General features: G+C 35.8%; 1 protein-coding gene across 4 annotated transcripts in view; it reads right to left on the minus strand.

Moving 5' to 3' along the window:
* Nucleotides 1-22,106, minus strand: part of LOC106458459 (polypyrimidine tract-binding protein 1-like) — an 85,802-nt gene that overhangs the window by 43,430 nt on the left and 20,266 nt on the right. The window contains exon 1 of one of the 4 annotated variants that reach the window (XM_022384663.1): nucleotides 7,870-8,010. The exons of 2 other annotated variants lie outside the window; for them this stretch is intronic. In XM_022384663.1, the coding sequence (XP_022240371.1) occupies nucleotides 7,870-7,956 (87 nt within the window). In that variant the 5' untranslated portion in view covers nucleotides 7,957-8,010. Of the gene's footprint in view, nucleotides 1-7,591; nucleotides 7,657-7,869; nucleotides 8,011-22,106 lie in introns of those variants that run through there. One more of the 4 variants, XM_022384664.1, reaches the window with a different exon arrangement.

Genomic DNA, 22,106 nt, shown 5'->3' on the forward strand with positions numbered 1-22,106 from the left:
TCTGTTGTCTTTTAGCAGGGCTGTTTTTCATGATAAGGACCGACGTGGTGGTAGACTTGTAGTAGATGTTGAGTTGCAGTTTTGTGTTGTGTTTTTTTGGGGCAGTATTTTTGTAAACGATATCCTTTAGAATCCGTTCGTCTGGCTTGTATGCAGTGGAGAATTGGTTTTTATAGTAGACTTTGAGTTGTTCAGTGGAGTTGTCGGTAGTGGTGTTTTTTTGGCGGCTGTCCAGGTATCGTTGAAGTGTCTTGTCGAATGTGGTATTACTATATCCATTATTGATGAATGTTTGTCGGAGATTATACTTTTGTTGCTAAGCAACATGAGATAAAAGCCATTGTTGGAACGTAGTGCTACCAAAACGCATTGGCTTTTCTATATATTAAAAGTTGTTAATCTAATTGATTTTTACCAATAATTATTCTATGGATATGTCACGAATTCATTTCATGAATTATCTTAATTTTGATTGGCTCACAAATGAATTTACCGACGTTTGACTGCCTTGACTGCTTTTTTTTTGCTTCTTTGTTGGTCAAGCTTGATTTCGCAAAATTTATTTATTTCAGTTGGCTATGAACTGTGAGGTTAGGACACAATATGTGGTGGGGGTGGTAATAATTGTCCTGTGATTTTTGACAGGCTATACGCTAGTTTCAGAATAAAGGTAACATAGAAATATCTAATCAGTACAATTTACTAGAAGTTTAACATTGTAGATGATAGTGTGACATAAGAACTGTCGTTTTCACATTTATCGTAAGTGCTATTATGTCTATAGTGAGCTACTTGGTACTTTCAACCTGAAAGGCATCTCATGTGACACATAGGTTAAACGGTTAGGTCAGCGATCTATGGGGTCCACGTGTAGCCATCCGTAATTTTGATCAACTGATCAGGTGAAAGACAAGTAGTCAGTACCATCCACTGCCACAATGGATTCATCCGGCTCAAAACCCAATAATGAAATTGAATGTCACTTTTATAACGCACCTACAACTAAAATTAAGAAGCGTTTGAAGAATCACGGCGCGCACCCTGAACCTTCCAATCCGCAAATGGAAAAGCTAACCTCTAGGCAACACCCAACCCCTAATTGGCTAACAGGTATTTTTCCACAGTACAGATTTACAGTTATCAATACTTCCAATCAGGATTGTCACATATTTTTACACACACACACGTGTGTGAGTTTCATGAAAATATGAAACAAATTTATCAAACAATTCAAAATCTTAAATACTTGTTTACATCTAAGATAAATAATTATCGTATCTATAAAATTAACTTTTGAGAATTTTCCATAGAAGAAATCAAGTACATGTATATCTGAAAATAGAGTTAGACATAAATAGTGTGATATTTCACACTTAAACCATTAAGGTACACAATCTGATGCCGTTTATTATAGAACTTTGAAATTCCAAATAATCACTTTTAACGTGAGTTTAATTACGGGTACTTATATGTTAGTTCAATCAAATAAAATGAAGATTCCCACTTGTGGTTACTTTTATTTAGTGCTCGAATTGAAAGGGAACACAGTTCTTATTATTAAAATTTATATAATAATTTTCGAAATTGAGACTTCACCGACTGACTTAATTTCAACAGAGATGTGAACATAAGTTCCAATCGTATTAATTCTTCCTGTGTCGAACATTATCTCCATCAACGCTCATAAAAGTTAGTTTTAAGTTTGATGCTTACGTTTATTTTAAGAAAAGTTATTGTTAATCTCAATCTTGGTCTAATTAGTGATTGATCAACGAGTTAATTAAGTTTATGGCATATTTAATGAAAATACCAGTCCATTGTTTACTTCTTCATGTTCATTGTGTATTTAATGAAAATACCAGTTCATTGTTTACTTCTTTCATTTTAGACTTATGGAGTTCCCTTGTTAAGTAGTTTAATTTGGAGCACTGCTTTTTATCTTAATTATCATTAATTTATTTGTGTAATAAGGTTTTAACATTATTCAAGATGCTTGCAACTACTTTATTTTTACATATTTTACACGAACATTGCTAACTTCTTCCTAATGTAACTAACTACTTTGCTCATATCTTATCTGCAAATGGTTAGACCTCTTTACTAACGAGGTTACTCGTGGTCAAACACCAATTATGAATATTTTCTTGGTAATTTTATCTATTTATGTCTATCAAATTCAGGTTTATAAGTTCATTGTTACCCATTGTTGGATAAGCTTTCATAAATAAATGTAAAAGTTTTACTCTTGTAACATTAAACCTTTAAAACGTAGCCACGTAATTAAAAACAAATACTGTAAAAAAAACGAAAAAAAAACTAATTTCTTAAAGTACCATACTTACCTAGACTACACTGATAGCGACTTAATATTTGAACAATATTATTAGTTCTTCATCATCAATATAAATAAATGCAATGTACAAATGACAACCCAACCCGGAGTATTATGCTGAAAGTTCTGACTGTCGAATATGTTCGGTTGTAAATAAACAGTAAATGCGGCGAAATGTTTTTCATATGCCATATAAAAATGTCACTAAACACTTGCGGGTGTCGTATGCTCTTTCTTTTAAACCAATTTTTAATTTTCAAAATAAACTACCTTTTGTTTCTCTTCTTTCAAATAATAATAAATAATTACTGTGTTATTAATCCTTAACGTAAGTCTGAAATGCAAATGACTTAAATAGAATTGATAATAATTACGATTCACTTTCTTAATCTAGTTCACACAATACAACCAATGATATAAATAACGCCTAGACCGCTACCACGTCTGTCGTATTCCTGTCTGAAGAGAAGCGTTATTGGTGAAAGGCCTCTTCCTCTGGATGTGGTTGACATTATTAAACAATGTTCTTCACTCACACACTATTATATATATATATATATATAAACAAACACATACTAAGGCTCGTTAACGATATCTTCATTTCAAACTCGTGCAACTAAAACATTACTCTTTCACTATAAACAAGTTCACATTATCTAAACGTTATACATTTAGTAGGATCCAGTTTTGGTCACTCACATACTCTTGACAGCTACTGAAATATATCTCTAAAACAATTTAAAAAGAAATAATTAGTACCTGAACAAATGTGCTAGAAAACAGTTAACAATTTAGGAACTTTTCTGTTAGGAAAACAACAGTGTTTAAAAAAAAACAACATAATATTAGATACACAAAACAGAGAGAGAGTAAAAAAAAGAAACGAAGTTTTGTGTTGTCTGATTACTTTATTAGCCCCTCCCCGTGCATTCAAATACATTTGTAGAATATTGTGTATCAAGGGCGTAGCAAGCACTACAGAGATGGGATGGGGGTCATCTACCCAAAGAATAGAAGTAATTTACATGAAAGTCAAGCGTTTATTAAGAAGAAAATTCAGAAAAAAGGACCTTTCACACTTTTCAGAATAATTGGGTGGTCATTCGACCCCAACCTCCTGGCTACGCGCCTACTTATATGCATAGGCAAAATAAAATTTATGTGGTGTGGTTATATTATTGTTTGAGCCTTTTAAATACAATGATGTAATCACATCATTGTTCATTTGCAATAGTAAGGATTTTCCTGTTTTAACATGGCATGATCGTAAGTACCTATCTATCAGAAATATTATCAGAGACAGCTTATTTGATTGGTTGTGTAAGACATCTGTTTTCAGGGTACATCAACAATAGCAAACAAACAAAAAAAAGATGTCTTCCACTAAAAAAATAATCGTACCCGCATACGCCTAGTAGCTGAATGCAAAAAAAGAAAGAAAGAAAAAAGATTGGATAAAGTTTTAAAGTGCAACAACGCCACAACGATTTATTCAAATATAGCAAGAACTTGATTATCTCCAACCGTATTAGGACATTACAAAAACTATCACATGGTAATCGAGAACCAGTCCGAAAACCGATTATTTCGAATAGAAATAGTTTGTTTTGTTTTTAATTTCACGCAAAGCTATACGAGGCCTATCTGCTCTAGCAATCCCTAATTTACAAGTGATTGACTAGAGGGAAGGCAGCTAGTCAACACCATCCACAGTCAACTCTTCGGTTACTCTTTTACCAAACGAATAGTGAGATTGACAGTCACATTATAACAAACGTAGATTGCGAGTCAAGTGCCCTAACCGCCAGGCCGAATAGAAATAGGAAAAACACGGCTTCAATGATGATTAGTATAAAACTCCACTTAATCATTTATTGTTTGACTAGCCAGTTGAAAAAATGCAATGGTAATTTTCCTAAACATAGTGATGAATAAATATAACATGTACAGTCAATTTAATGCCTCGGATCGTGGCATGTATGCAATATGTTTGCCTTGTAGGCCATTTACAACCATTTCTTTTTGTCATTCCATGTGTTATTTAAATAAAGAAAATTACACTGTACTTGTTTGTAAGTAACGGAGATTGACTACAATGCACTGTTGGCAAAAATGTTTGGGTTTCAATGCAATGGGTGAATGCAGCACAACAGATCGCTCAGGTTCGCCAAGTAGCTGCGTGAATTTTTTCTGTTGGATGCCACCATTCCTTATCATTTTACTGAGCGCAAGAAAAACCCGCCACCGAAGTGAACGTATTTTGACAGTTATCATTTCTGTAAATGTCGAAAGGGAGATATTCAATCCAATTCAAATCGATTTACTCGATATTTTACAATAAAATCATTTACGTATTATACAAACCAAAGCAACAACAAATATATACTTAAACACGCCCCTTTCTTTATGCGTTTTTTCCATTCATGTTCCTATCTTCAAAATATTTCTTTTCATCAATCGACGGAGGAATTCCCACTTGTTTGTTTTTTCGTGAAATTCCCTCACAGAAAGAAATATTTTGGTTTTTAATAAGTTTTTTTTTTTTCAGATTGACAGTTTAGCACATACGAAGACTTATGGATCTATGCTGCTATCGATATGAAGTTTTAGGAATTGCAAAATAATGAATGATTTTCGTAAAGTATTCTTGAAAATGGGCATTTTGACACAATACACACACAGATGACAGAATAAAAATATAGAAGAAACCACGGGACATCTGACCCTGCTTGTATTTTTAGTCGCAGCGTAGCGGCTCATGGAACAGATGAGTTTTTTCTTATTGTTGTTTTTTCAAATACAAACTTTTAGTTCATAGCTCTGTCATCTCTTGACCGATTTGAGATCTAATTACAGTTTTGGAACTAAGAGGACAAACCCATTCGATTGATGTATTTGATTACGCCCAAAGTATCACAGATTAATTAACTGTAATCCTTCGTAAAATAATTTCAATTTGAGGGTAGGCTGGTAGATATCTGATGAGTATTGAAATCGAATCGTGTACACGTGCCTCACGCTTGGTATTGCTGGCGCTCATAAATATAGCCAATAAAAAGAAAAATAAAGGTCTCATAGATTAATTTTCTCTAATCTGCCTAAAGGAATTTCAAGTGCCGCAGCTATTGAAGATTCCCTCTTGTTTCGGTAATACGAGCTTCTCAGGAAGGCTTAATGGTGTAAGAAATATTATTGTAACAAAGGTTGGTCTTTTAATTTCTTTAGAAGGGCAAAGAACACCTTGGGTGTACGTCATCATGTTCACCTCACAGTAGGGTTGCCAGTTTTGGAGTATTGAACGATTTTTTTTTCCTACAGCTAGTGAAATTTCACTCTCACTCTCTCTATATACATATATATTTGACGAAGTAAATGCAGAGTATTATTCTGTGTATACATTTGTTTTGTTTTTTTACATAAACTGTTTTCATTCCTTTAAATACGGCTCAACTAGTTTGAAATAGTTTAGTGGAAAATAAAGTTACCAGGTTTAACTCACCTTAGTAATTATTAACCAATTGTTTAACATTAGTTTCCTGATATTAAAGCGAAAAAAAATAAATAATTAAATATTTACTTTTAACTGTAATCACTAGGTTGTTAACCAGTAGTAGTCACGTTACTTCATCCGGTGTAACTGTTGACGGTGCTTGTTACACTACCACTTTCCCCGGTTTTACCTTTGGGTTGATAATCTACTGCAAACAGTTTGGCAGTTGAATAATCACAAAATTTCACATTTAACTTAGCTCCCAACGAAATCTCACGCCCCACGAGATTTCCACTTTAATAGTTTTCAAATAATTTGTCTTTGTTGTATTCCATGGCACTTCTAAGTTAATAAAGCATTACTGTAAAAATACATTATCGTATGCTTCGTTTTTTTTTATCGTATTCTATTGTATTTCAGAATTAATAGAATCAGTAGAATCTTAATAATAAAATATCGTTACTATCGCAGTAAACGACAATCTTAGCAGTCAGTGTTGTACTTCTACTCTCAAGTGACAAGTAACACAATAATAAACCGTACTTGTATAATTCGAAATACACTCAATAAGAATGGCAGTAACTTAGTATCATTTCACAGCTAGTACAATCATCTGTGAATCAACTGCTAAACATACTTTTCGACTAAGAACATGAAGTAATGAAGACACTAGGTTGTTAAATCGAAAGGTATACGTTAACGTAAAGTAAACAAGAACACACAGATACAGAATAATTATATCATACAGACAAATGTGGTACCACAGGAATACCTAATATGTCATACCTTTAGTTATTACGATGAACATTTCAAGTTCACCTTGATTTAAAATGTTTTTGACATATGTACGTTTTTAGTCATACGTGTAGTTCTACCAATAGGACGTTGGTCAAAGAATGTAGCTAAGTGCCTTTTTCTAGTCTGTTGTACTGAATATTCCCCCCCCCCCCCGCCCAGTTTCACATACACTCTCTCTCGTGGGAAAGATTACTGTGAAGACGATGAAGACGAGCAATTAACTGTTCCACTAGCGAGTTAGGTAGTACTGTGAGGCTATATCTTCTCTTGTTTTTCCGTCGAAATGGCCATCAGTGACGTGGGTAGCACATGCGCACTGAGAGAGAGAGAGAGGGAGGAGGGGTATTATCTCAGTTTGAAACAGATAGGCTTAAAATCACGCTCTCCAGTAAAGTACTGTCTTCAGTTCACCCGTAACTTTGTTAGTGTTTCTAGAAATAACGTTTGGCTTTCATTTTGTACGCGACGTTCTCTCTCCTTGTTTAAACTCAGCCAAGGTCAGAATTCAGATTTACATTGAATTACCCTTCCTATTATCTGCGGCAACTTCCTGAATGGCGTGTTTTAGAATACCACATATATAATACCATGCTGTTTACTTTTATATATTTTGAAATTACGAGCCTAAAGAATTACGAAAATAAAGAAGACGACTTTTTTGAATAAAATAATTTCTGCCAATCACTAACAAAGTGTAGCGATGATGTTTGAATTTTTATGAAGGCGATGGTGGGTTGTCCCGAAGAAAGCAATTATAGAATATAAAACCAGTCAGAAGAGCTAATACTTAATACGCAGAGGATACTTAAAAAAACAATTAAAGTTTTGATTCTACACATTTGACTTATGCATAGTTACCTAAGTGTGATATCAGAACACCTGTCAACCTTACTGTACTACCTGTGGTCATGGTTCTCTTATAGGTAGACGATCATTTATCTACTCATCTTTTCAGAATGCTAACCACCTACCATATTGAGTTCGCCCAACATGAAAGATTAATCCTAACCACCCATACAGGATGTCTCCAATTTGTTGTCTACCGTAGCATAAAACTGAAGACACAAGTAGCTGAGAGTATTTAGGTTATAAAAATTGATGCAAGTGACGTCACTATCTTTTCATCAAATTAGCCTTTTCCACATTGAAGATCCTATTTTCAAGGGTTACGGTATTCAATGCATTTTTCACAAATATTTGTGTCATCAATAAAAAGAATTATTTGAACGATAAAAGAAACTTGACATACCTTCAACATACAAAAGTGGCATAAATGTTGCGATTTCTCTCTCTTATGTTCATTTGTGTATCTGTTAGTGAGTGATTTCACACACATGGTTTATTCTTGCTTGATGTCCATATACTAGTAAATTACGACTGCTGTTCAGACCTAACAGCGATGGCGCTACCTTCTAATAAGAAAATGTAATGTAGTTCCATTCGTATGGAATTATGATAACATCTAACATTTTATAAATCAACCTTACAAAAATATAAAATGACGTTTAATTTCTTCTGATTTTACTTTATAAAAAGCTACCCGTTCACGCTCTGAGAATCAATATGTGCATTTATAGTTAGAAAAAAAAAAGTAATGTTGAGACAAAACAGGACCGGACCTGTCAAAACCACGAAACGCAGTAGGCTTATTCCTATCAATAAATCAATAAAATGAGCCTGTGAGAACAATGTAAGTCTAATTATCTTAGCTTGTAGATCCAGTTAACGGTAACAGATATTATGTCCCATCCAAGTGGCATACCGATAACATTTTCCAATATCTTGTTATTCTGGTTTGAAATGTTTAGCCTTATTTTCAATGATTTATACCATAAGTACATTTCACCAACACGTACTTGGCACATACCCATTTCTCTTTTTGCAGTCACAAAATACCATTACAGTACAGCATACTCATAAGGACAATAAAATATTCAGTTCTAGTTAAATTTTGAGGTTTAACAGCGTTGTAGAAAGTTTTTGGTAATAACACACCTTTTCTATTCTTTCATTCACTCGTCATTCAAAACTTTACAGTCCGAAACCACGACAAAAAACAATAAAACACGTAGTTTATTTTAAAACATATTTAAATTTACATCTTACATTCCTATTCAAAACCATCAAATTAATCTCATGCTTTACATAATTTTCAAAATAATACATACACAGACGTTTTTTAGTTACTTGTAATTCCGATTCGTGATATGAATAACAGGGAAATATTTACAAGCAAATCGTGTGTGAGAAAGCTTGCTTTTGTTGTGACCATAGAAACACAACGAAAGTCCAACACATGCAGATATACGTGATGACGAAAGGGTAGTTTTTGGACACGTTATAAAAGCTCCGCCTTATCAGTACATGTATTAAAACATCAGATAATACAATTTTTTATTCAATATACGCGCAAGTGAACATTTTAAACACGTCGTTAAATAAAAACACCCAAGAAATTAAAATACTATCCTGTATTTTTGTTAAGGATTGGGAAAACTTCGAAGAAACACTCGTACTTGTGGTAAACCAGAACTTGTAAAATTTCCCCACACATTTCGAATTACAATTTATTTTACAAGTTTTAAGCACGCTTACTTGGTGAAATCTATAAACACCAGCGAATGATCATAAAAATACTTTTAAATGCATGTTGAATAAAAAGTAAGGAGAAAGAGAATAAAAACAATTTTGTGGACATTTCAGAAAGTGACGTTTACAGCAGATGAAGATAGCGTGTATATTAAAAGCACGTACAAGAGTTTGGGTATCTATACGAGATGAGAGACCAATGAAGCAGTCGTATTACACAAACACTTTTGAATTCCCGATGATTTTGTTTCAGTATAAAATTTTTTTTAAGAATTTGAAAATCCCAGGGTAAACCAAAATAGCTATAACCATTTTTGCAGTGTACAGCATTTAACTTTCCAATCCCAGAAAGATGGTTCTTGTTTCCGCGACGAAAGAACAAACGTAAGTGTCGTGAAGTGTTCAAACTATTTAAAGCTCAACTAGGTGTAACAACTTAAGTATATAAGTAGTTATCCCCTTTTCTAACCATGTGCTAAAGTGTGATTTGACAGACAAAACGTTCTTCATTGTATCTTCACACCAAACCAAGAACACTATTTTTCGAAACGACATTTTCTTGTTCACAAAACATTTCCTTAATGTCTAGTTCATAATTTATTGTCAGTATAGCCCCTGGCGTTCGTATGGCTTGTACTTTAACAACCAAAGTCACGTTTGGCTAAGGGTCAGAAACGGTACTAATTATACAAATATTAGTTATTCACGATCATTAACACACTTCAAAAATTGTAGACTGAAACATTCTAGTTGTGTAAGCACTGTTCACGTCAAATCAGAACGTTTCGAACTCGAACACATGATCAGATTTAAATAAATACAAAGTCACAATCATTACTTCAGATTGTTTATTAAACAAACCTATAACCACATACGTTGGTAAACCTTTTGTAAATCTATATAAATAGTGAACTTGAGATTATACAACCAAACCACGTCCTGCAATAAGTACTAGGTTGAATTACACATAGAAATCTACAAAACGAAAAACATATTTGTGGATCATACACCTAGATTCTTACAAAGCGCAAGTCTTCCAGTAAATCCGAAGTTGGATTACACAACAAGATCCACATACGAGTTTCAACTCTTTCAGTAAACTCGAGGCTGCATGACACATAAATGTGTATAAAAGTGAACTAAATTGTGAATCACCTAGATCCATACAAACTGGAAGCCCTTCAACAAGTTCAGGGTTGTAGTTAACATCTATGAAATCCACATGCATGAGTCCTCCAGTAAAACTAAGATTCAATTACAGATGATGATCCATACAAACTGGAAGCCCTTCAATAAGTTCGGGGTTGTAGTTAACATCTATGAAATTCACATCCACGAGTCCTCCAGTAAAACTAAGGTTCAATTACAGATGATGATCCATACAAACTGGAAGCCCTTCAATAAGTTCGGGGTTGTAGTTAACATCTATGAAATCCACATGCATGAGTCCTCCAGTAAAACTAAGATTCAATTACAGATGATGATCCATACAAACTGGAAGCCCTTCAATAAGTTCGGGGTTGTAGTTAACATCTATGAAATTCACATCCACGAGTCCTCCAGTAAAACTAAGGTTCAATTACAGATGATGATCCATACAAACTGTAAGCCCTTCAATAAGTTCGGGGTTGTAGTTAACATCTATGAAATCCACATGCATGAGTCCTCCAGTAAAACTAAGGTTCAATTACAGATGATGATCCATACAAACTGTAAGCCCTTCAACAAGTTCGGGGTTCTAGTTAACATCTATGAAATCCACATGCATGAGTCCTCCAGTAAAACTAAGGTTCAATTACAGATTATGATCCATACAACCTGCAAATCCTTTAGTAAGTCCAGGGTTGGAATCTACGAGATCCACAGAGAGTAAAAGTATTCCAATAAACCTAAGGTTAAATTACAGATGCTAGTTCACACAAAGAGCAAGACCTTCAGTAAATACCAGGCTTCGCCCAGCTAGCTTGTGAATAGGGAGATGAACAGTTTCGAAAATGGTGCCCCGGGATCCTGATGGAGATATGGGGGAAAATATGTGATGACAAATTCGAGTTCTGTGACCCTACAAACCTACTCCTAGATCCCCCATTATGCATGGGTATCCTTCTAAGGGCGAGCGTTTTAGCTCCCTTGTTAAGGGGGCTATGCCATATAAAGACACCCCGGGGTCCATCCCGAGTCTGCTTGCTAAGTTTGATATTGTTAGCTCCAAAGCTGTGAGAGAAATTCGCAGACAAAAATAAACAACGTGAATTAACACAGGGCTATTTATTATACGACAAAAGACGCAGAAATATTAGAAAGCGTCACATATAATAACATACGTCGCTCAGCAACTGGTGCGATTAGGTATTCACGACGCAAGGTTGACAAAAAGACAGACTTGGCTATTCTGCATATTATAAGAAAAGAAGAGGGAGCTTTGCAAGGGCATTGTGTACCGTCTAGTCTTTCAAAATACTGCTCTACTTCATTAAAAAAAAAGAACTGTTCGTATAGTATATAATAGCGATGAGACTATGTTCACAATCTTCAAAAGCCGAAGACAAAGACCATATAGAACAAGTACTTGTAAGATAAAATCTGCTTACATATACATTTTCGATGACGAGGAACCCACTTTGAGATTAATAATGCTTGGAAGTTTGTTTGTTTTTGAATTTCGCGCAAAGCTACACGAGAGCTATCTCCGCTAGCCGTCCCTAATTTTGCAGTGCGAGACTAGAGGGAAGGCAGCTAGTCATCACCACCCACCGCCAACTCTTGGGCTACGCTTTTACCAACGAATAGTGGGATTGACCGTCACGTTATAACGCGCCCACGGCTGAAAGGGCGATCATGTTTGGTGGGACAGGGATTCGAACTCGCGACTCACAGATTGCGAGTCGAGTGCCCTAACCACCTGGCTATGCCAAGGAGCTTGGAGGTACCTGATGATGACAAAACCTTGTCGAAACGTTGTACATTTGCTGTTATGTTAAACTTGTATTAAAGTTTTTCTTCATTACCCATTCAAGCCGTCTCCAAGCATTATTACATATACACTGTTCTTGTTTAGTTTGATAATTTTGTGTACTATTCAACTAGACATCTTTATTTGTATGGATACATAAGTTGAATCACACTAAAAAAGCGCAAGTTAAGTGGACTACAGGAAGGATGTTCATGAATGAGTGTTTAGATATTACAGCCCCATATTCCTCCACTGATGGCTCTAGTTATGGATTCTTGTTCAGGATCGTAGTTTTCCATGCAGTAAGCCTCTAAGCAGTAACTCGAAGTCAGTTGTCTGCGATTAGCATAAGATGGATTTTTGTTTGTACCTGTATCTTGCTGGATGCTTTGCCTTGATGAGTCATTCAATCTTGGGGGGGGGGAGATATCACAATATAGTAGTATCAGCAGGTTAGCCTAAAGTGTGTAGAGTTGTTCTCGACTTAAAGCTGTAACCTACAACCTTCGTGTCATGTTCTGTGCCACACTTGCAACATCATATCATCAGCAGAATTATAATAAGCCCCCTTGACTCTCTTGGAGATACTAAAGTAGATGTATATGCTTTGTCCAATGTGGGGCATACTTCCGTTTGTCGTATGCTATACATCGCTCATACATCACACTGTACATGCTTTGGGAGAAGTTTGTGACACGGCTCTAGCTACGCTTTTGTTGAAGTAAATCTGTGTGAATTATTTTGTTTACAGTTCCAAAGGAGACTCATATTTTCCCTATAATGTGCCGTCGTGTTCTTGGGTGACAAATTACTTGATTTTCTTAAGAGCCTCAGTGTTCGACTGTTAGGACTTTGAAGTAGCCTACTTCTTCACTGTTGAAATCATGCCTTTCCTACAACAATACAGACACCCCTTTCCCCGAAACCCTAAAATGTCATGCCCTGCACGCTTTTCTAATAACAGAATACGAGAAACTCACATCAGAAAGTCGTATAACGTAACCCTCCCAGAAATGGTAACTTTAAGCACCATCCGCATTTTCAAATCACTCCAACTGAAATGCAACAAGAGGGTTAAGGCTTTTAACCTGTGTAGTCACAGACCACGAGGATGGCCAGGAATAAGGTGATCGGATATGCCGATTGTTATGTAATATATCATCGAACCCTCTGTACTTTCCTACCATATAATAAAGAATCAAACTGACATTTTCACGACCTATACAAATCACGCAAACACTAAAATATCTCACTTTAATTAGATATACAAAAACAGAAAAAAAAAAGTTATATCACAAATAATTATTTTGAAATCGCGAGAATTTAACTTGATATGACACGTGGGATGATCAAGAACAAATGTCAATAAAAGAAGATTCAATTTAAAAGGGTGTCATGATATGTGTACAAATCTACTGGAGTTTACAGTAGTCTTTCTTCAAACAAAATTTATCATCAATCTACGTAACATAAAAGAACTATAATTTGAACAAGGCCTAGAAAATCGGCGTGTTTACTATACATATAAAAGCAATACTGACATAGTTTTTTTTCCCTTTCCAGAAGTTGCAGGAACAAAACCTTCAAGTAATATCCCTATGTTCCATTATTCTAATACAGCCGCTTCACACGATTTATTAAAGCATCACAGGGACAGAAAAATATTAACGCCTGTGGTGAGGCCAGTTGCTATGACAACAAGAAGCTCTACGAATTTATGAAATATATTGGAGAGTAAAGATGACAGCTGGTAAGACCCACCAAATACTTTCATGATGTGCACAATATGTATTTCGATAAATTTAATATAAATATAAAGAGCAATTTTCATACATTTCACAGTTTTTCAGAACCAAATTGTTTAAAGTATTTGAATATTAAATATATATATTACACATTTTAAAAAGAACGCATAAAAGTAGTGCACTTAAAACAGAAAATCACGTGCTAACATGACCGTGTTGTTTGTCTTGATGAAATTATCTACATTTATGTATGCGTGTGTTTAATTTATACAGGCACAACCATTTAAGTAGTTAAAGAGAAAAATGGCATAAAGTTATCGATCCCTAATTTTTAATGTTGAATACATCTGCTACCCAGGATTGCAGATCGAAAGGTCCAAGGTACGAACCGTAATATGCCGCTCAACAAGATCCGTATTTCAACCGTGACAGTCATTCTCGCTATTCGGTTGAAATCAGTTGTATAGGCGGCGGGTGCTACAGACAGGTCTCTCCTTTGGTAAATTAGGGATGGTTATACTGGAACTAAGGGTCTACGTGTCGCATAAGGCACCGTTCGGGTTGAAAATACCAATTATTTGGTCGTGCTGCGGTTCTCAATTTGTCGTTCGCGGACCACTGGTGATGCGTGGAAAGATTGTATAGTTATGGAAAGGAAGCGGCAGCATAGTGTATATATCCCACTGCGGTTCGAAGAAATAATATAAAAAAATTAGGTAGTCCGTAAAAGAAAAGTTTGTCAACCACTGTGATAATCAATATTACACACTTACACAAGTTCAATAATCGAAATTGGGTGGATAGGTCAAAACGTGATGTATACATCAACATCTTCCCTGTAAGAACACGCATGCTATGTATACTGACCCTTGTTCATTCAGGTAACACAAATAATTCTGTACATTGTAATATAGGTTAATTAGGTATGTATGTATGATTTTCTACGACCGCTCTTGTAGCAAACAGCCATGTACATCAAATCAGGTTTTCCGAGCTCTTAGTTGTGCACATGTTGGCTGTTTTATCACGGGTGGCATATATCGTCGTCGTTGAGCGATAGTTTGAAGTTCTCACTACTAAGCAAGAAATTGAACGGCTGTTTAAGAAAACACAACAAGAGAGCCAATTCTATTTCGTCAGCATCCATAATCTTTATTTTTAAGCGTTTAATTTTTTCCGCAATCAAACCGTTTTTCCGTATTGTCACTATTTCGTAGTGATATCGGGAAAAGTTAGTCGAGTGCAAAAAGTTTGATTAACATGGTCAAGGCACAGAACTTTGGCTTCTTTTATATCAGAGGTCAGTACATATCCCCTTGGGCTTCTTTTGTATCAGAAGTCAGTACATATCGCCTTGGGCTTCTTTTATATCAGAGGTCAGTACATATCCCTTGGGCTTCTTTTGTATCAGAGGTCAGTACATATCCCCTTGGGCTTCTTTTATATCACAGGTCAGTAGATATCCCCTTGGGCTTCTTTTATATCAGAGGTCAGTACATATCCCCTTGGGCTTCTTTTATATCAGAGGTCAGTACATATCCCCTTGGGCTTCTTTTATATCAGAGGTCAGTACATATCCCCTTGGGCTTCTTTTATATCAGAAGTCAGTACATATTCCCTTAGATGTGCTTTTTTTATCTCTATACGACAACTATTCCCAGCAAAGTGAAATTTAATGAAATGACAGTAACTGGCTTGAGCACTACAGATATGATAACCACAGTAATGCGTTATTCGTTCATGAATGTGTTTGATCCGTTTCAATGAAAAATCGAGTTCCACACGTCTCCAGAAAATATGTGTGAAAGAACTTGGACATCATGAAATACGGATGTTTGAAAACGACTCTAAGTTGAAAAATATTTTAAAATTAAAATATTGTATTGTGTATTTGTTTCTGAGTCTAATTATCACGTGAAAAAAAAGGGGGAAACGGAAGAAGCACTACAAATACGAAAACTAAATTTAGTGAAATGGTAAAATCAATTTTACTCAACTAATACACGTGTACATGTGCTTTCCTAACCGCAATTCCCAGTCCATGTATATGGTCATTTTTTGACCGAAACTCGTTTATTGACATCCCAAATTTCATATGATATAATGAATAAAAATAAACACAATTAACCCCCATCCTATAAAAACAGTTCACATTTTTTATTACATGATTTATATAATGTCAATTTAAAATAAAACTAAAAGCCAGCTTTTATGTTATCAATATATAGCTAGGCATTTGAGTACTATCGTTTACACTTGGTAAGAATGTAATAATTGAGATTTTGTGTATTTTTGTCCACCAAAACTATATCTCCAAAATTTTCTAAAGATGCATTTCTTCGTTGAATACTATCAGTATGTAATCAGTTTATACAAGTGCTTGTCCTTCAAGGTATTAGGCTGGTACTAGGTTAATAGTGTTGCGTCAGCGAGGTCACGTGAATAGTATCACGCCACCTCTTTCTAGAAATCTCGTGATCCTTCTGGATATGGTGTAGTCTTGTATATAAAACCGCCCACGAAGCGACGAGGCAATGAGTAATTGAACTGCAGTCAGAGAGTATTGTTGAATTGAGCACGTGAGACGTTCGTTGTTATAGCGTTTGTTATAGCGCGACTGTTGAAATTAAGTGTATCGCAAAGTTATATTCAGAAAGAATAAACCAGTTTTATTTAAGAAAGGACTTATGTCGCTAAAGTTTCGTCAGAACGAAGTTACGGAAAATTAACTAACGAACAGAGACGTAACAATATCATTTGACAGTTAAAATCCAAACAGTTAAGGAGGGAAGAAAAGGTCTCAATAGAACCTAATCCCCGTAGGTTGCGCTCAACGACACGACAGAGAAGAGTTGGCGACGACAGTAAACTAACGAAATTATCACTTTGCTTTCAAAGCTTTTTTCTTGCTCTTGTATTTACTCACTCCTTACAAGCATATTTTATTTTTTTAAATGAATGAAAACCGGTAAAGAAAATGTTGATTTTGCTGTTATCACATCCGAAACGTAAACTTTGTTGAGTTAAAGGGGCGCCACTATTTATAGGTTGGAAACACTGATTTGGAGTAATGGGATAGGTCTGCGTAATAACAAGGTCCAACGAGATATTTATTGTGTATTAGAACTTAATCTCTGGGTAAATGGACTTATTAAAATGAAATAAAGAGACTGGACACAGTTGAACAATCTTTGTTGCAACACAGTGTATTTACTTGCTCTTATAGACATCGGATGGTCGCTTGTACTGCATTAGGTAACTTGCTTTCAAATTGATCAGGCCGAGATAATTTGCAAGACTGTTTGAATCCAACATTTTTTATTTTATAGGTAATATCAGATTTACTCACGGTGATTAGCGTTACTCACGTAACTGATCATTCTCATTCAAGCACAAGGAAGGCCTTAACCTAGAGATACCATTGAAAGACACTGCTGTCTGCATTACAGCCATTCCTCCTATTAACATAACAGGTACAACCTCAGTAGAATGGCAAGGAACAAAGGTAGCTAGAACAACATCAACTTAACGATCCTTTTAACCATTTGTTATGTGAAACTACACATACTAAGAAATAAGTGATTAACTTAGATTAAAACTACATTAAAATAAGAAGGTAGAAACTCATGGTATGATCATACACCAGATTTTATATACCTTAAACTCACCCATGATTATTTACAACAATGGTAAGTTGTTAGCCATGTGATATGTAATCCTCATTCACATGTAGCATGTATCCATTCCTCAGAATACACTTTGTGTTACTGACTCAAATAGTGATTTTTCTTGGAGACCTGATAAACTGTGAGATGTACTAGTATTGTGGTTGCTCATGTAGCAACCAGGAACTTCATTGTATTTCAACAGCCACATACCAGGACCCACCCAGCTATGAGAAAGCTGAGCCAACCACCATATTTTTTAGCGCAAGCCTTTACTTCCCTTCGGCCAAGTCTTACTTAGGCTCATCTAGTTTCCCAGAGTTGCAACAAAAGTATTCACTACCTGCTGTTGGACCATTGGTTGAAACTAGTGGTCATGTATCCCTTGCAATGTTACTCAACACTCCACATGCATACATGTTTCACTGCTCCCTTCAAGAATCTTTCCCTGACAGAGACATCAGTGGAACAGGTTGTAACATATAAATCATGGAACAACTGGGATAGCTTTTCCCATTCACTGAATATCAGTATGATTCCAACAACACTGGAATGTGTAGGTGGTTAGTTGATCCTCGACTGGGTTGGAAACAGGCACAATTTAGGTACCTGGGTAGGATGGTCTGTTCAAGATAAAAATCACTGCAACTACCACTAAAGGCTTTTTTCTCTCTTGCAATCAGCTTCAAGCTACTGCTTTAACCTGCATCGTGGCAGAAGATGCTTCAATAAGTGTGAGAAGATCTCTCACACCCAAACGATGCCCCATCATTTTATTGGGTAGCCCTTCCACAAACTTGTCAATGATGATATCCTCACAATCTGATGAGGTTATTCACGGGGAAAGCCTTTCCATGCAATGACACAGATCATCTGCATAAGCAGTCAAGCTTTTCATGGTACCCTCCCAATCCCTGAATTGAGCCTAATGGATTGTTCTGTTTTTTAATGGGTCAAACCTACAATGCAACTTATTAATAACTATTTCACAGTCCCAAAGTTGATCCTTGTAAAAGTGTTCAGTGGAGTCTAATACTATACCATTTAAACTCAGAACCCGATATAGTACAGCTTGTTCGGCTGTCCAGTTATTCCAGACAGTTACCTACTGAAACATGCCAAATCATCTTTTGTTATGCCTTTAACTGTCAGTGGAGTGGTCTGTTTTGCCTTGTTCATGGAGAACCATGATTGTAACCACCAAATGCTCTTTTTCCTGATCATCATTTGACTTAGATACTTTCAACACTGTGAGCAGAGCATGGTAAGAGCTCTTAGAGACCTTAATACTTTGACAAATGGTAGGCTCTGTTCTAGGGTGGAAGAATGATGAGGTGTGCTCGACAGCTCATGCTTCAGTTCTGAATTACTCCAATATCCACTGTAGCTCATTTTTTATCCCATCATCATGACTGTCTCAAATGAACTCACCACTGGCCCATGATTTTCACTTTATCATTCTGTGCCAACCATTTCACCTACTGGTGAGATAGCCGTGTTTAGTGGAAATCGTTCACCAACAACATCTCCAGTCTCTCTCTCTCCATTGTTGTTGGATGGCTTTGACCAAAGCTGGGTTTGTGTTACCCTGGATGGTATAGGTTTGACAGTCCTATACAGACCATCTCACATGGTCTCAGGCTCATCAGATGCCACACCAACACGGTAATCCTCAGTGGTTTTTATTTATCTTGCATTGAGGTTGATCTTCAGGCAAAGAGCAAAGCCATTATGGGTACGCCAAATATCAACAACTCTCCTTCCTGAGCCGTGGGTTGTAGCAAAATAGAAGTAATGGACCTTTACAAAATCGACAAAAAATACAATGTCCATGATAGGACAATCTCCCCCTTATGAAGTAATACTAAATATCTAACTAGCCGAGTCATGATATTAAGTGGAAACAAAGTGAAATACAAAATGAACATTCATTATTATCATAATGAAACACAGTGTGTGTACTTGCTGTTACTTTCATGAAACAATCACTTTAACTGGATCCTCTGTAATCAGCTCTTAAAGTTGAATCTATGTACCAGACTATCCAAATTCAACATTCCTTAGATCACAAGATACCCCACGTTTACCCAGAGAAATTAGTGCTATTCACGTGACTAGTAATTCTAATTACATGTGTGAGGTCATAATCTTTAAATATCACCCGAATTACCACTGAAAGACACTGCCGTCGACATCCTTGTACAATGTGGAGTATTGCAGTAATAGTCCTCTGAGGTAGAGCAGATATCATTAACTCAAGAATAACGAAAGAATAAAGGTAATTAAAACAAAATCAACTTAATGGCTTTCTCTACAACGTTTTGTGAAACCTGCACATATGAAGAATAAATTCTATAATATTACAAGAAGATAGAAATACATGGTATATACATATACCACAAGATTTTGCTAGATTTAACAGTACTACACAGGATCTCAAGTGAGTTGGTTGAAAGGAAAACAGTTCGAGAGAAGAAAGCTAATTGATTAATTCATGAGTTCAGTGAAAAGTGACTATCCAATGTCCAACACAAATAAACATACTGTGATTTTTCTTTTCAAATTAATACAGATTGTTTTTATTTTATCACGCAACATGTCTAGTATTTTTATTTCTTAGCTAATACTTAGACAGTTTGTATAATTTTAGTATTACATAGTGATTTATCCTGCCAATCCTCTCATTGTAAAGTGGACTTGACTAATACTCTTTTCAGAAATCAGTTTACCCTGAGAATACCAGAAGCAATGGCCCAACTAGACACTGGGCCTGATTATTCTTTTATAGATGAAAACAAGAATTAAGCAAATGAACTGAAACTTTCATTTACTAACATCAATTGAAGGAGAAATGTGTTTTGTCAATGGAATTACTAATTGTTAACCTTTAGGGGGTTTTATCGTTAAATTATTGGTAGCAAATAATACTATGGACCAATCAACTGCTGTTAAAAGATCTGGCAAGAACCTGGTTGATATGGACTTTCTTACAAATGTCAATGAAATAAATGTGCTGTGCGCAGAATGTAACTCCAAAGAAACAGTTATAAATGAAGTGCAGTACTTGCATCTAAAAAGAAGTGAAAGTGAAATACGTCATTACGTTTAGTGATAAGCCTGGACTTAGAAATGTTGCAGATGACAGCATTAACATCATTAGTGAAAACCCAATATTTGTTTATTTTACCGAATTTTGTACAAAGCTACTTGGGGGACATTTTTCTGCACCGGCCATCTTTAATTTTGAATTTATAGACTAAATGGAAGGGAGTAAGTCAACATCACCCACCAGCAACTCATGGGATACTCTAATCGAATAGTAGGATTTGATTGTCACTCTTATGATGCACCCAAGGCCCCACAATGTGGAATGGCAATTGTTTATGGTAGTAGGGCATGAATCACAGAAACATGGATCCACAGACCACTACACTAACATTAGGTTTTGCTCAACCCAACAAAACTTTCCTAAACCATATTGTTCTTTGCTCACAAAGCTTAAAGTTCTTTTTGGAGCATGTGGAAGATATAAATTATCAGTGATTAAGCCCTCTACTTATTCTCGAGCTTCTCCAGTAGTTATTTTCAAGAAAAAAACAATGATTTCTGGTTATGTGTAGATTATAGGAAGTTGAACCTTGTCTCCAAAACTGATAGGTACCTATTGTTTCTTATTTATAAGTAGTATTTTGAACGTCTTGTCAGGAGCAACATGCATCATCACTCTACATTTATCTGCTAGATATTGAAAATTGAGTGTAAAGGTCGAGGATAGGCTTCAAACTGCGTTTACAACTGATAATAGATTTTAACAATTCAAACAGACACCTTTTGGTTTGAAAAATGTGCCTACTATAGGTAGTTCCCTCCTATAATAGAGTTTCATCCATACAGTACGCCTTGTAAGGTAGTTCCCTCCATACAGTACTCAGTGTAAGGTAGTTCCCTCCATACAGTACTCCTTGTAAGGTAGTTCCCTCCTATAATAGTTTCATCCATACAGTACGCCTTGTAAGGTAGTTCCCTCCATACAGTACTCCTTGTAAGGTAGTTCCCTCCTATAGTAGGGTTTCATCCATACAGTACTCCTTGTAAGGTAGTTCCCTCCATACAGTACTCATTGTAAGGTAGTTCCCTCCTACAGTACTCCTTGTAAGGTAGTTCCCTCCTATAGTAGGGTTTCATCCATACAGTACTCCTTGTAAGGTAGTTCCCTCCTACAGTAAGGTTTCATCCATACAGTACTCATTGTAAGGTAGTTCCCTCCTATAGTAGGGTTTCATTCACACAGTACTCCTTGTAAGGTAGTTCTCTCCTATAGTACGGTTTCATCCATACAGTACTCCTTGTAAGGTAGTTCCCTCCTATAGTAGGGTTTCATCCATACAGTACTCCTTGTAAGGTAGTTCCCTCCTACAGTAAGGTTTCATTCACACAGTACTCCTTGTAAGGTAGTTCCTCCTATAGTAAGGTTCGTATCACACAGTACTCCTTGTAAGGTAGGTTCCCTCCTACGAGTAAGGTTTCGTAGTCC

Source organism: Limulus polyphemus, unplaced genomic scaffold, assembly GCF_000517525.1.
Source record: "Limulus polyphemus unplaced genomic scaffold, Limulus_polyphemus-2.1.2 Scaffold466, whole genome shotgun sequence".
In the NCBI taxonomy this organism is placed as follows: Eukaryota; Metazoa; Arthropoda; class Merostomata; order Xiphosura; family Limulidae; genus Limulus; species Limulus polyphemus.